At 38.5% G+C, this 13,824-nt stretch overlaps 1 protein-coding gene across 1 annotated transcript in view; it reads right to left on the reverse strand.

The window, feature by feature from the left end:
* Positions 1-7,087: 7,087 nt before the first annotated feature.
* Positions 7,088-13,824, reverse strand: part of LOC115230941 (cysteine-rich protein 1) — a 33,792-nt gene continuing 27,055 nt past the window's right edge. Inside the window, exon 4 of the mRNA XM_029801047.2 lies at positions 7,088-7,209. Within this exon, the coding sequence (XP_029656907.1) occupies positions 7,172-7,209 (38 nt within the window). The 3' untranslated portion in view covers positions 7,088-7,171. The remainder of the gene's footprint in view (positions 7,210-13,824) is intronic.

A 13,824-nucleotide genomic window follows, 5' to 3' on the forward strand; every position in this document is an offset into this window, starting at 1 on the left:
CTGCCAGGTCTTCTCAGTCACAGCATATCTCCAAAGGTCTCGGTCTCCTGTCATTGCCTCTGTGAAGCCCAGTGTTCAAAAGTCATGCTTCACCTCATCCCATGTCTTCCTGGATCTACCTCTTCCACAGATTTTTTCCACAGTTAGGGAGCAGCACTTCCTCACACAGCTGTCCTCATTCATACGTAGCACATGACCATACCAGCACAGTTGCCTCTCTTTCACACCAGATTTGATGCTTCTTATGTCCAACTTTTTACTCAGGGCTCTTCCAGTGGATCATATTAGTTTCATTTCTTTCAAGCCTACGCAGCCATGGCTCATGTTTCACTGCTGTGTAGCATGTCAGCTTGCACACATGCATCATAAAGTCTACCTTTCACTCTGAGTGAGAGGCCCTTTGTTACCAGCTGAGGTAGGAACTCTCCCAGGCTATTCTTATTCTAGTAGCTATGCTCTCAGTATCCACCCCAGCTACTGACTTGGTCACCTAGGTAGTGGAAACTATCAATTACTTCTAGTTTTTCCCACTGGCATGTGATAGAATCTGTCTTCTGCACATTTTCAGTGTTTATTGCCCCTGTGCATCTGCCACACACAAAAGCTATCTTCCCTGTTAACCTTCCTTTGATGTAACCTGCAGAAGAACATCATAAAAGTGATCCTTCTATTCGTTTGGTAGGCCTGCTTGTGGGGTGTAGGCAGAAATAATTGTAGCTATATCATTCTGCAAGACTAGCCTGTGTTTAAGTACTTTATCGCACACCTTCACTACCTCTATTACCTTATCCACCCATCTCTCTGCAAGAAGTATGCCCACACCCCCTATTCCATCACTTACTTCCTAGAAGAGTTTATACCTATGTGCTTTGCTGGTGAGGACTCTGGCTGAAGCTCTTCTCCACCTTACCTCTTGTATGCAATATATATCAACACATCTCTGTTCAAGCATCTCTACAATCTCACTAGACCTACCTTTCGATGTGCCTATATTGACAGTGTCAACTCTGAAAACTGAGAAAGAGATATGAGGGGTAACACAGGAAGGAGAGATGATATTCAGTACCTGAAAAGAAGGTACCTGTGAACGTTTGGTAACAGACATCATAATAGTTGTTCTGGCTTTTAATCTACCATCATTCAAACATGTTAAAATTAAGGTTGTTGCCTCTGCTGGGGGGTGGGAGTAAGGAAACATTGTATATGAAAGTGTTTGGGGCATTGTAAATATAAGCAGTACAAGCATTGTGGGTGTAAGCATTACTGATGCTGCAGATCTAAATGTAAAAAAAAATTAGAGGGTAAGTTAGCTGCTATCTGGTTTAGTTAGTCCAGAGATGGGGGCGGAGAGAAAAGGTAAGGGCAGCTAGATTACCAATAAGAGGAAGGGCAACTGGATGTCTGGTAAGAGAAAGATTTCTGGTATTGGGGGTGGGAAAGAGTGGTCACAACCATGGCACGAAAAAGTCATATTAAGGAGTAAAGCAAAGAAGAAAGAATTATTTTAGAGAAAAGTACGAAATATGTATATACATGTAGCCAAGAAACAAGGTTAGTTATTGTAGAGGCAGAACAAACAAAAGAGTTATTTTAGAGAATAGACGAGTTTGAATGAATGAGACGATAAAAAACAAGAGAAATTCTTAGCTTAGCTGTGCATATTTTCAAGTGTCATCAAATGGCCAAACTAACAAAAATCTAAGAGTGGTGGGGGTGGGGGTGGAACAGGTGTAGAGGCCACAGCCAGAAATGGATGAAGATGTTAGACTTTGCTGCAAGCAATCATATTGTCCATTATTATTATTATTATTATTGTTTTTGAGTGAGAGAGCAGTGCATGCCATCAAAGTGACACAGGGGTAAAATATACAAAGCCCAGTATACCCATCATGACTACCTGTCTGATAAGGGTTCACTAGGCACATACATCACAACCATGTGTGCGCAACATGGTAATCTCATATCAAGATAAACAGCACATGACCTTGCAGGTGGGGCCCAGTTAGAATTTTCTCCTGGTCAAATAATCCATCCCACTCAAAAGGTCCCTGAATAAGGGTTGTTTAAGGATGTTGAACGAAATACCCATGTTTCCAGAAGTGAATCATTCAAACCCCAAAGAATCCCTCTCAACATGGTTTAGTGGTTAGGGTGTCAGCATCATGATCATAAGATTGTGGTTTTGATTCCTGGACCGGGCGATGTGTTGTGTTCTTGAGCAAAATACTTCATTTCATGTTCCAGTCCACTCAGCTGGCAAAAATGAGTGACCCTGCGATGGACTGGTGTTCCGTCCAGCTGGGGAACACATACACCATTGAAACTAGGAAACAGGGCCCATGATCCTGGCTAGGCTTTAAAAGGGCACTTTTTTTTTTTAATAATGATGATTACTATCTTTGAGATTTGAAATAATGTGAATATTTTTCCTTTCTCATTAGTTAAAGTAATATGTAAAGTTGATTTATTTATCTGGCTATATAATGTTTTAACATATTCTCGTCTGTTTTTGTTTATTAACATGAAGGTGAAAGTCCAGGTCTTTTTAAGATGTCACAATGAATGGAGGAGGATCATAAGAACTAATTTTTGTTGGTGTTATTACAAGTTTGTTGACCAAGTATTTAATATATGGTCTGTGAGGTGGAATAACAGGTATGACAAGAGAGCTGTGAAAATCAAATCAGCTGCAATGGAAATATAGCAGAAATAGCAGGTTCAAAGGATTTGAAGTCATTGTAATCATCATTGTTTAATGTCTGCTTTCCATGCTAGTATGGGTTGGACGGTTCGACCGGGATCTCGGAAGCCAGGAGGCTGCACCAGGCTCCAGTCTGATCTGGCAGTGTTTCAACAGCTGGATGCCCTTCCTAACGCCAACCACTCCGTGAGTGTAGTGGGTGCTTTTTAGTAGTAAAAATAGATGGGGGATGCAGTATGGTAGGTAAGTTTGAAAATTAACAAATATGGGTTTACTTTATTATCACTTCAAATAGAAAGGAGTGGGAGTGGTGCCAATGACTTTTGTAAAACTTCTGCATAGTGTTAGCTAAGGGCCTATGTGTGGCTGACAAAGTATAAATAGGAAAGATAGATAAAAGTGTTATCTGACTATCCAGTTCAGAGGTGCCAAGTCTATTGTATAGACAAAAAAATGATTAAAAAGGCCTGAAGGTGAATGTAGTTAACCTTAAGGTACTCATCATCATCATCATCATCATTGTTTAACGTCCGTTTTCTGTGCTAGCACAGGTTGGACGGTTCGACCGGGGTTTGGAAAGCCAGGAGGTTGCGCCAGGCGCCAGTCTGATCTGGCAGTGTTTCTACAGCTGGATGCCCTTCCTAACGCCAACCACTCCGTGAGTGTAGTGGGTGCTTTTTATGTGCCACTGGCACAGGTGCCAGGGGAGGCTGGCAGCGGCCATGATCGGTTGGTGCTTTTTACGTGCCACCGGCACAGAAGCCGGTCAAGGCGACGCTGGCATCGTACTGGTTGTTGAAATTACAGAACCATGGTAAAAAAGTCTCTGCTCTGAATACAAGAAGATAGTAGTAAGGAATTAATACTCTATAGCTGGCTCAAGTGAAAGGGATTTATGACTTCTGAAAACAAGAAACATACATCATTTGTACAAGACTAGAATGCAATATAAGCAAACTGCTGGATAATTCTTTTGTCTATACCAACTTCAAATTAAAACAAACCAATATGTTATTCCTCTCTGGCACACAGATTTCTCATCTAACTCTAATCTATTTCTACTGTCCTGATGACACTATATTCCAAGTTGTCTGTGATGACAGAGCATACATTATCATTATGGCTTAACTCTTATCTGAATGTTAGCAACTGAAACTTCCATATCTTTTGAATCCAAGCTGATGTGTTGGCTGAACTCTGATCTCTCCTGGTGAAGTATATCTTCAATATAGCTAAAACTTTATGGCAAAAGATCAACCTTCTTCAGAGCGAGAAAATACTCCTAGCTATCAAAACTATTCAACTTTCTATAAAGGCCAAGACCCACAATAGATTACTTCTCCCATATCTGAGACGGTGCCTTTGCTATATACATAGACATTCCAAACTGAATCCAAAAAATGGCCACCTGACAGATTGGCAAAAATTCACTCACCATCGTTCTACAAATTCTGACCCAGAGATATATGCTGTTTTTTCTCTCTGCCTTTCTACCACTTCTGCAATAGTGCTTACTCCTAGGAGATAGCTTGTCTCATATTTCCTCTGCTCTGGTACTCTTGACTCAGTTACCCCTATTGTCTCCTGCAGTCAGAGCCATATGAACAACTCCATCCAATCCTTTCTCCCAGAATTTGATCCTCTGAAATTCCTTCCCTGCACATATTTTCCCTTCTGTTGTTGACATATAACTGCTCCAGTGGAACATTAATCATGTTAACCTCATTAGTCTACAAATAATATTCATTACTTTTAAACAAAGACAATATTTCCTGTGTAGACCATAAAAAATTTCAATACTGAACAAAGCAAAAGTATGCCATTACTAGAACAGTGTTCACACATCTGGGGCCATCGTTTGTTTAAAGAAAGCAGTCTCTTGACTCACTGCATTTCATCTGTGCTTTCTTCTGCTCAATACTGTAGATTTTCAGCAAGTACCAACAGATGTAGCATAGTTATGTGATTCATAACTTAATGGTTTTGGTTTCAATCCTATTGCATTTGGACAAATGTTATCCATTATAGCCTCAGGCCGACCAAGGCCTTGTGAGTGAAGTTTAGTTGAAGGAAAATGTGTGTGTGTGTGTGTGGATCATTTTTGTCCTTTTGTGGTTGATGTAATCCAGAGCTTGTTTAACACTTCTACTTCACCTTTGGGTTCCTTTAGCAGAGCTCACTCTGTTGGAGTTATTTGTGTCGGGACTCTAGTCTTAGGATAACTTCCTCTATTTCTTTTTCTAGTTTCAGAAAAAAAAAAAAAGGGTCATGAATGTAGTCCTTCTTCCTCAGACATAGAAACAAAATACAAAAACAAACAAATAAACATAATACAAAAACAGAATTACAACACACTTCCCAGCAGATGACTGTCACCAGAGAGTACAATAAACAACCCATGTTAATGTCTTGGGAGGCTGTAACCACTTCTGTTTGTATGTGACTAGTACTCCTCTCCAACAAGCACAGGATTTTGAGAGGTGCATCTAAAGCTGCTGATGTATACTAGGATTGAGGCAGTGTCTTGTGGAAAATCCTATACTAACTTCAAATCCTTCACCCCATAATAACACATCATCATCATTCATCATTGTTCGACCGTGGTCGAGACAATGGAATTTACCATGCTATGCCAGACTTCACGGTCCATCATGGCATTACGGAGGTCCTGTTGCTGGATGCCTGTATCCCTGGAGATTACATCAGGGTAGGAGAGTGTGCGCCCTCTGGTATTGCGAGTAGATGGCTTCCAGAGGAGAAGAGTAGAAATTACCTCTTTTTCAGCTCTACAACAATGTCCAGCAAACTGGACTCTCCTACCTTTCACAAGAGATGACACAGGTGGTAGTTTCCCATATATTTGCACTTTGGTTGGATGGCGCTTCCACAAGAGATTTTGAGCTCTCATAAGGAGGCGAGTGTAGGTTCCATCCAACCGCCTCTCAAGCTTCTTTGATAACATCCAGGTTTCTGAGCCATATAGTAGAATTGGTTTGACTGTGGCTTTGAAGATTTCAAGTTTGAAGTCTCTACTTAGATTTGATGACCAGATCTTATGCATGTCATTACAGGCTGACCAGGCCATACCCTTTCTAGTTAGAAAATCTTTTCCAGATGATGATATGATATATAGACTACATATGTTATTCCTCTCTGATACACAAATTTCTTATCTAACTCCAACCGGTTTCCACCATTCTAATGACACTATATTTCAATGTCCCTGTGATTACATAGCATTAATTCTTTCTGTGGTTCAACTCTCTCATCTAAATGTTAGCAATTAAGACTTCCAAATACATTGGAATGCCTTTCCCCTTAGTTCATCTGTTGCCTCTACCATCTTTGCAAATTTCTGTAACAATCAGTTGACCATCTCTCTTCTTGCATTGATGACATCTTCTCTCTGAAGTCATTATCCTCAGTACCTCAATACATACAACTCCTCTCTTAAAATGTTTCTTCCACTACTGGAATAGAAGTTGATGTAGTCCTTGAACACTCTGCACTAGGAAGTCTTTACCCTTTAGGTTTTACATCAACACTCCAAATAATTTTGGCTTCTTTTTCTCCTCTAAACCCAACCCCTTGATCAGCATCACAGTTTATGCTTCTATTAAATTGTCTGATTGCCTAATTGCAGCAATATCTTCATCATCTTACTATATAATATTGTATTTGATGGTACATAAAATGCACTTTTTTTCCCCCCAAATCACCTTGAGTCCTACATGTGAAGTTGAGCCTTCCACAAGTTAATTTTGTTGCTGACACTTTTTTAATCTAATTTCTATCTAGTCTCTTCTACCTAGCTTGACTCCATAATAATATTTTTTAAAAGCATTATTATTATTATTACTTATACTGTAATATAAGATTGCTCCATATATTACATGCTTTAATGCCCTATAAACATTTTTCTTGAATATGTGCTGATGAAACTGAGGTTTGTCTAATATGCCCAAGCATCTTTTATGCCATAAAATATAGGACATTTGCTTTGTAAATTATGTTTCACTTTGATGTAGCTAATTGAGTAGCTTTTCACCAGTTCTAAGCATAGCAACCAATATACTTAACTCATAAGCTCTCTGAGAAAGCCAGTCAGGTAACCAAAATCCTTTTTCTGTGTACCTCTCTCCCCTGTCTTCACACAACCAAAGCCCATAGATCTGAATACTCTTAAGAATTTATTTGAGGCTGTACTGCAGTCTTGTAGGCAAATACTGGGAGGAAATAACCTATCTCTAACTTGGAAGTGGTCATCTAAGTAACATTTATAGTGACATCTGTGTAGGAAAAATTAGGAGTATTTATGGTTGGAAGTGACAGTGAAAAGGTTGTTTATGAACAAAAGGCAGAGTATGGAAGAATTAAGCAGAAGTTATATCCATGTTTAAAAATTATTTAATAATCCTTAGTATCATAGAATCTATTGGTGTGAAATCACGACAGAATATTTATATTCTCTTAATATCTATGGCTCTCGGTACCACCATGACCAAATCCTGTGCAAAAAAAGAAAAGAAAAATATTGAGCATTTTATTTTTCATCAATAACTGAGATAAGAAACTTTTCTAAAAATACAAAGATCTATAACATGATTAAGGAATGGTTATGAGTTTTTAGCTTCATTGAGTCAGATAACTTGAAATATGTTTTGGACGAAATTATAGAATGTCTCACCACTGCTACCACAGTTGTTATTGTTTTATTTTATTTTATACATGAATATTGTCCCTTTTTATTTTGTATCATACAGTTTCACTCCTCTCACGATACATTCTGTATTTGTTGTCTTCAGTTGTGTTATTAATTCTACACTTCACACAGTTTATCCTCAATGCTTGTTGTTGTGCCACACATATAAATACTTCTGTTTCTAATAGTTATTATTATTATTTAAAACAGTGAGCTGGCAAAATCATTAGCACACTGAGTGAAATGCTTAGCAGCTTTTCATCCATCTTCACTTTCTGAGTTAAAATTTCAATGAGATCATCTTTGCCTTTCATCCTTTTGGGGTTGATAAATTAAATACCAGTGAAACACTGAGGTCAATGTAATTGACTAATCCCTTCCCACAAAATTTTAGACCTTGTGCCTATAGTAGAAAGGATTATTATTATTATTATTATTATTATTATTATTATTATTATTATTATAATAATGATAATGATAATAATAATAATAATAATTATTATTATTATTATTGAGTGAGAGAGCAGTGCATGCCATCAAAGTGACACTGGGGTTAAATATATGAAGCCCAGTATACCCATCATGACTATCCGTCTGATAAGGGTACACCAGGCACATGCATCACAACCATATGTGCACGACATAGTGATATATCAAGATAAACAGCGCATGACCTTGCAGGTGGGGCCCAGTTAGAATTTTCTTCTGGTCGAGTAGCCCATTCTGCTCAAAAGGTCCCTGAATAAGGGTTGTTTAAGGATGTTGAACAAAATACCCATGTTTCCAAAGGTGAATTATCCAAACCTCTAAGAATTCCCTTCAACACATGGCTATGATGCTCCCCAACTATTTTGCTCATGATCAGAGATGCACATATCGTCAGCCACTAAGGGGCATGGTCAACTGGTTAAGGTCAAACAACTGACAAGCAAATCTGTGGTATTGAGCAGAATATTTCCTGTAACCTATCTTTTATACCAAGACTATTATTATTATTATTATTATTATTATTATTATTGTTGTTGTTGCTGTTGTTGTTTAAGGTACCAAGCTGGCAGAATCATTAGTGCACTGGATGAAATGCTTAGTGGTATTTTGACTGTTGCTACGTTCTGAATTAAAAATCTGCTGAGGTCGACTTTGCCTTTCATACTTTCAGGGTCAATAAAATAAGTACCAGTTGAACAATGGGGTCAATTAAATCGATTCATTCTCTCCCCCAAATCTGCTGCCCTTGTGGCAAAATTTGAAACCATTATTATTATTATTGTTGTTGTTGTTTCACTACAACTATAGACATGTATTATGGTATCTGTAACCATAATATGAGCTGCTGGGTAAAGAAAGATAGGTAATTATGCATGAGCATATAAAAGAGTGGAAACACAGAGGTATCTCGGAGTGCTTTAAAAGCATTCTTCTTGATGAAGCACTGGAATACAGCTGTTGCTGAACCATATTTATTAATATAAATGTTTATAAAATAATTTTATATTATATATGGATAAGAACTCAGCAACTTAAAGCTGGTGCCTTGTGCAGAAACAAAATGTTGTAATTTGCAATTAATGCTTGATTTTTCCATCACCATGTTGTATAAATATTATATTATATTGTTACGGAATCACCCGGCGCCGCTCGCCCGAACGGGTAAGCTCGCCACGGAACCCAGAGAGAGGAGAGATACAATGACAACAACAGCAGCAGCAGCACAGAGGCAATCGAGAGAGACACAAAGAGGCAAGGCACAACTGGCTTACATTTAACACTAGTTTATATGACAATCAATTGTTACACATCAAATACATTTCAGATACATTTAAAAGAGGACATGCACGTGACAACTCAATACATCATACGGGTATACCACAGATCAAAGCATTTAAAGGAAACAACAAATCAATACAGGTCAATGCATCAGCATTTCAAAGGTACACGTCCGAAGACACAGTTCTTTTTCAAATCACATCAACAGATAACGTTCACAGTTCTTTAAAGTCTTTTTCTACTTTCTTTTGTAATATGTATCAACACAATTCTGAACATAAATACCACAACTCGATAATCGACACATCAACAAGTCCTTTACTCAATTCACAATGTTCTTTTCACTGTTCATTTCGATTCCTTGTCCTTCTTTTTCTACACATATCAATACACAATTCACATACCTTAATTCCTAATTAGAATGGCCAGTGTCCCATATTGTAGTTCCTCTCTCCCAGTGCCGCTAGCTCCAACTTGCCAAACTCTTGCCCCGAATTCCCAACTGCTCGCTTTGACGACCGAATACCAACTGTCCCTCTATCACTACCCCTCAATCTGTCTCTACTGCTCATACCCTCTCTATCTGCTCTCAGCCCTAACTGCCTATCTCTATCGGCGCTGCTGCTGTCATTCTCTCATGACAGCTCTCAGATCCCTTACTCTATCTTTCTCACTGCTACGAGATTCTTCCTCGGCCCTCACATCTCTCTGACCCCTAATCGACCGCACAAGGCCAAAAGGTCCCTCCAAAAGCCATTACTCTTCCAGTAAACAAAGGGCTGTCGCTTTTTACTCCAGACCTGCAGGCGCCACTCCCACAAAGTGGGTCAAGAAATACTGCACTATATTAATCTTGGATCTTTTCGGTTTGAACAGCAGTTTTTTCTAGCGGTGTCATATGAAATTGTCACCCATAATTATGACCCTAGTATCGATCTATTGCCTTTCAATCTGTTTTAGGGTTAGGGTTAGTTAGAGTTAGGAGTGGGGGGAAGGGTATCTTTTTTCTGCAGAAATATAAATAAACCCAATCTGTTTCTTAAACGATGGACATACTCATACGGCACAGAATGTTTTAACCTCAATAGACGTCATTGATCGGTTGAAATTGCAGAAATTGAAGAAAAAACAACAAATATCTTACAAACTATAGAATTTTATCAGTAAAGCCGAGAGAAAAAGATGTTTTATAAACACATTCTACCAGTATACGAAGTTTAAAAGTGTTTAGTTACGTGGAAATTATTTTAAAAAACTGTCGTTCAAATCGAAAAGATCCTTAATCTGGCAATCTTTCGTCTCTAGTAGACCTTATAACTCTCCCGTCTTTTTCTTACCATTTCACCATCGTCACATCAACAGAGACATTAAGGCTGCACAGTAGCAGTCGACAAGGCATGTATAACGATTAAATAAAAAAAATTTGCCGCCACCTAGCCGTAAGATGGTATATGGTAGCTGATGATAATATAGTTGTTTTTAAATGAAAGTCATGAGGTTATCACCCCGATTGTATTCCGTCCGTCCGTGCATAGTCAAATCGAATAATCAAGTATTAGAAAGCCACCACGCTGTTAGGTTTATAAAACAATTGAAGTTCAGTTTAAAGTTTATAAATAAATACATTTCATTCCATGTTCTGTTTAAACTTTATAAATAAATATATTCTTGCATTATTCATTATTGTTTTTAAAAAAGAAATCACACCAAATCTGCACAAATGACCACCACCACCGCGATCACATACACCAATCATACACACGTGTGTGTGTGTGTATATGTGGCTATATGTCTGACTAATGTGTGTGTGTCTGTATTTATTGTATGTGTGTATAAGTAGTTATATTCTTATATTATCCATTATAGTAATATTTTTCTGTTGAAATCCGTTTTAAGGCGGTCAATAGTTTAATTAAAGATGTGTCTATACATGTATATATATATATATATTATATATATATATATATATATATATATTATATATATATATATATATATATATATATATATACATGTGTATACATATATATATATATACATGTGTATACATATATATATACACATGTGTATACATTACACATGAAATGTATTTATTTATAAACTTTAAACTGAACTTCAATTGTTTTATAAACCTAACAGCGTGGTGGTACGTAAATAAACGGCGTAAATTAACGAAGGTATAAACCTGACGGAAATACACGAAGTTGACTACTTTCACTTCTGACAACCAAAGGCATGACAGTGCCGAAATAACAATAACAATCAACAGAGGACGGGCACATAGAACGTATTAGTTTGACACTCAGTAAAGAGAGGGAATTTTTAACGTTTTGCACATAGCTCTTCGGCAGAAAGGAAAACGGAAAAGTCCAGAGAAGGAAAAATATCACCAACAGCACATGTGTAGTTACATTGCTGAAGTGAAGTGGAAAAAGAAGGAGAGTGCAAAGATAACCCGTATGTGTGTGTGCGTATGTTACAGAGTTATTTCCCTTCCAAACTGCTTGGCTAAATCTGAAGTTTAATATTAGCTTCGAATTTTGACACAAGGCCAGCATTTCCAAGGGGAGGTAAGTTAATGTTACTTTGGGTGGCGCTGTGATCTGCAAGGGAGATTACTTTAGGTTACATTTTAGTTTCCTTTTCAATTTCTAAAAACCCATAAAATGTTGGCTAAAGATTTCTACGATGTGATCAGCGATGAGACGAAGGCAGTTGCATTAGATCTTTTCCTTTTGAACGGCACATGTCAACACAATTTCTAGTTAACTAAACACTTTAAAACTTCGTATACTGGTAGAATGTGTCAAAATAAAACATTTTTTCTCTTGGCTTTCTTGAGAAAATTGCAATTTGTTTACTCTTTTATTTTACTCTTTTACTTGTTTCAGTCATTTGACTACGGCCATGCTGGAGCACCGCCTTTAATCGAGCAACCCGACCCCGGGACTTATTATTTTGTAAGCCCAGTACTTATTCTATCGGTCTCTTTTGCCGAACCGCTAAGTGACGGGGACATAAACACACCAGCATCGGTTGTCAAGCAATGCTACGGGGACAAACACAGACGCACAAACACACACACGCATATATATATACATATATACGACGGGCTTCTTTCAGTTTCCGTCTACCAAATCCACTCACAAGGCATTAATGTAGTTTAATTTTTCGAATTTTAACCAATGAATCGCCTCTAGTGAGCTAAAATCATTTGCTGCATCTAAAACTGAGACAACATCTTGTCACTAACCCTAACCCTCACCCTCACCCTAACCCTAAATTTTAGCCTTTCGTCTTTTTTTCTTAATTGTTAAATTAATTTAAATGTCTGTAAAAGCTAGCATTCTTCCTGTTAGATTTTCAGCTGCTTGAACATCCCGAGACTACGAAATATGTGAAGTAGTTTTAGCTTCCCTTTTTGATGAATATATATCTCAGCCAGATCGCTTCCATCACAGTTTACTGGTCCGTTTGCTGCATTTTTGACTACGTGATTAATTTTCATCTGTAGGAACCCATCTAACCAACAACCAATAAAGACTGCCTGTACCGGTGGAGATTTGTTAAGACGGGTGAAACGTGGAAGAGAGATAACAGCTGGTCTGAGTGCTCTCTACCCACAATGACTGACTCTGAAAAAAAAACTAAAAAAACTACAGCAACTCAGGGAAACTAAACCTGAACAACCTGCCATCCTCTACACACCATCATAAACTGCAAGCAGGGTACAAATTGTTGTCCTTAAATGCTCGCAGTTTGTGCAACAAAATTCATTTGTTCAACGCCTACGTTGGAAGTATTGACCCTGACTTCATCACTGTCACGGAAACATGGGCGCATTCCTTACTCTGTGATGGGGTTTTCAACATCACTGGGTACAACCTCTTCCGCAAGGACCGCATAACCGCCGTGGTGGTGGTGGTGATGGTCTACGTTCGTTCAAATTTTTCAGTAATTCCTTGTGCCGATTTGAACGAATCACAAGAAGAAGTTTTTTTCTGTGATGTACGTATGACCATGTCAACACTCCTGCTTGGTGTTGTTTATCGTCCCCCAAATTACCATCGGGACACACAGCTTTGCGATATCCTCCGAGCTGCTGCCAGGAAAACAGCCACTTATGTTTTCATTGCAGGCGATTTCAATCATCCTGAGATCAATTGGGAAACCTTCCATTGGCCACAGAGTGCAAACGATTTTGTTGAGCTTGTACTGGACTCAAACTGGTCACAAGTAGTCACCTCTCCAACAAGAGGCGACAACACCTTGGACCTGCTCTTCACCACAACTCCTGAAGCGGTTATCAATTGCACTACGGAGGAACCTCTAGGTGACTCTGATCATGCTATGATCATAGCCAATCTGGCTCTTGCGTGCAACAAAAACCTGAACCATCCCCAAACTGCTTCCTTCGATTGGAAGAGAGCAGATTGGAACCTGTACCACACTGAACTACAGCACCCAAACTGGTGTGAATTCTACAACTCTGGAGATGTGAATACTATACTCCAGAGTATCCTGGACTCAATATGGGCAGCATGTGCAGCATCAGTGCCATGTAAACAGAAAAAGAAGAACCGCCCCAAAAGTGCAATTTGGGAAACTTCAGCGGTCCGACTTGCCAGGAAGGAACGTCGAACTGCTGAACGGG

The sequence above is a fragment of the Octopus sinensis genome, linkage group LG2 (genome assembly GCF_006345805.1).
Source record: "Octopus sinensis linkage group LG2, ASM634580v1, whole genome shotgun sequence".
In the NCBI taxonomy this organism is placed as follows: domain Eukaryota; kingdom Metazoa; phylum Mollusca; class Cephalopoda; order Octopoda; family Octopodidae; genus Octopus; species Octopus sinensis.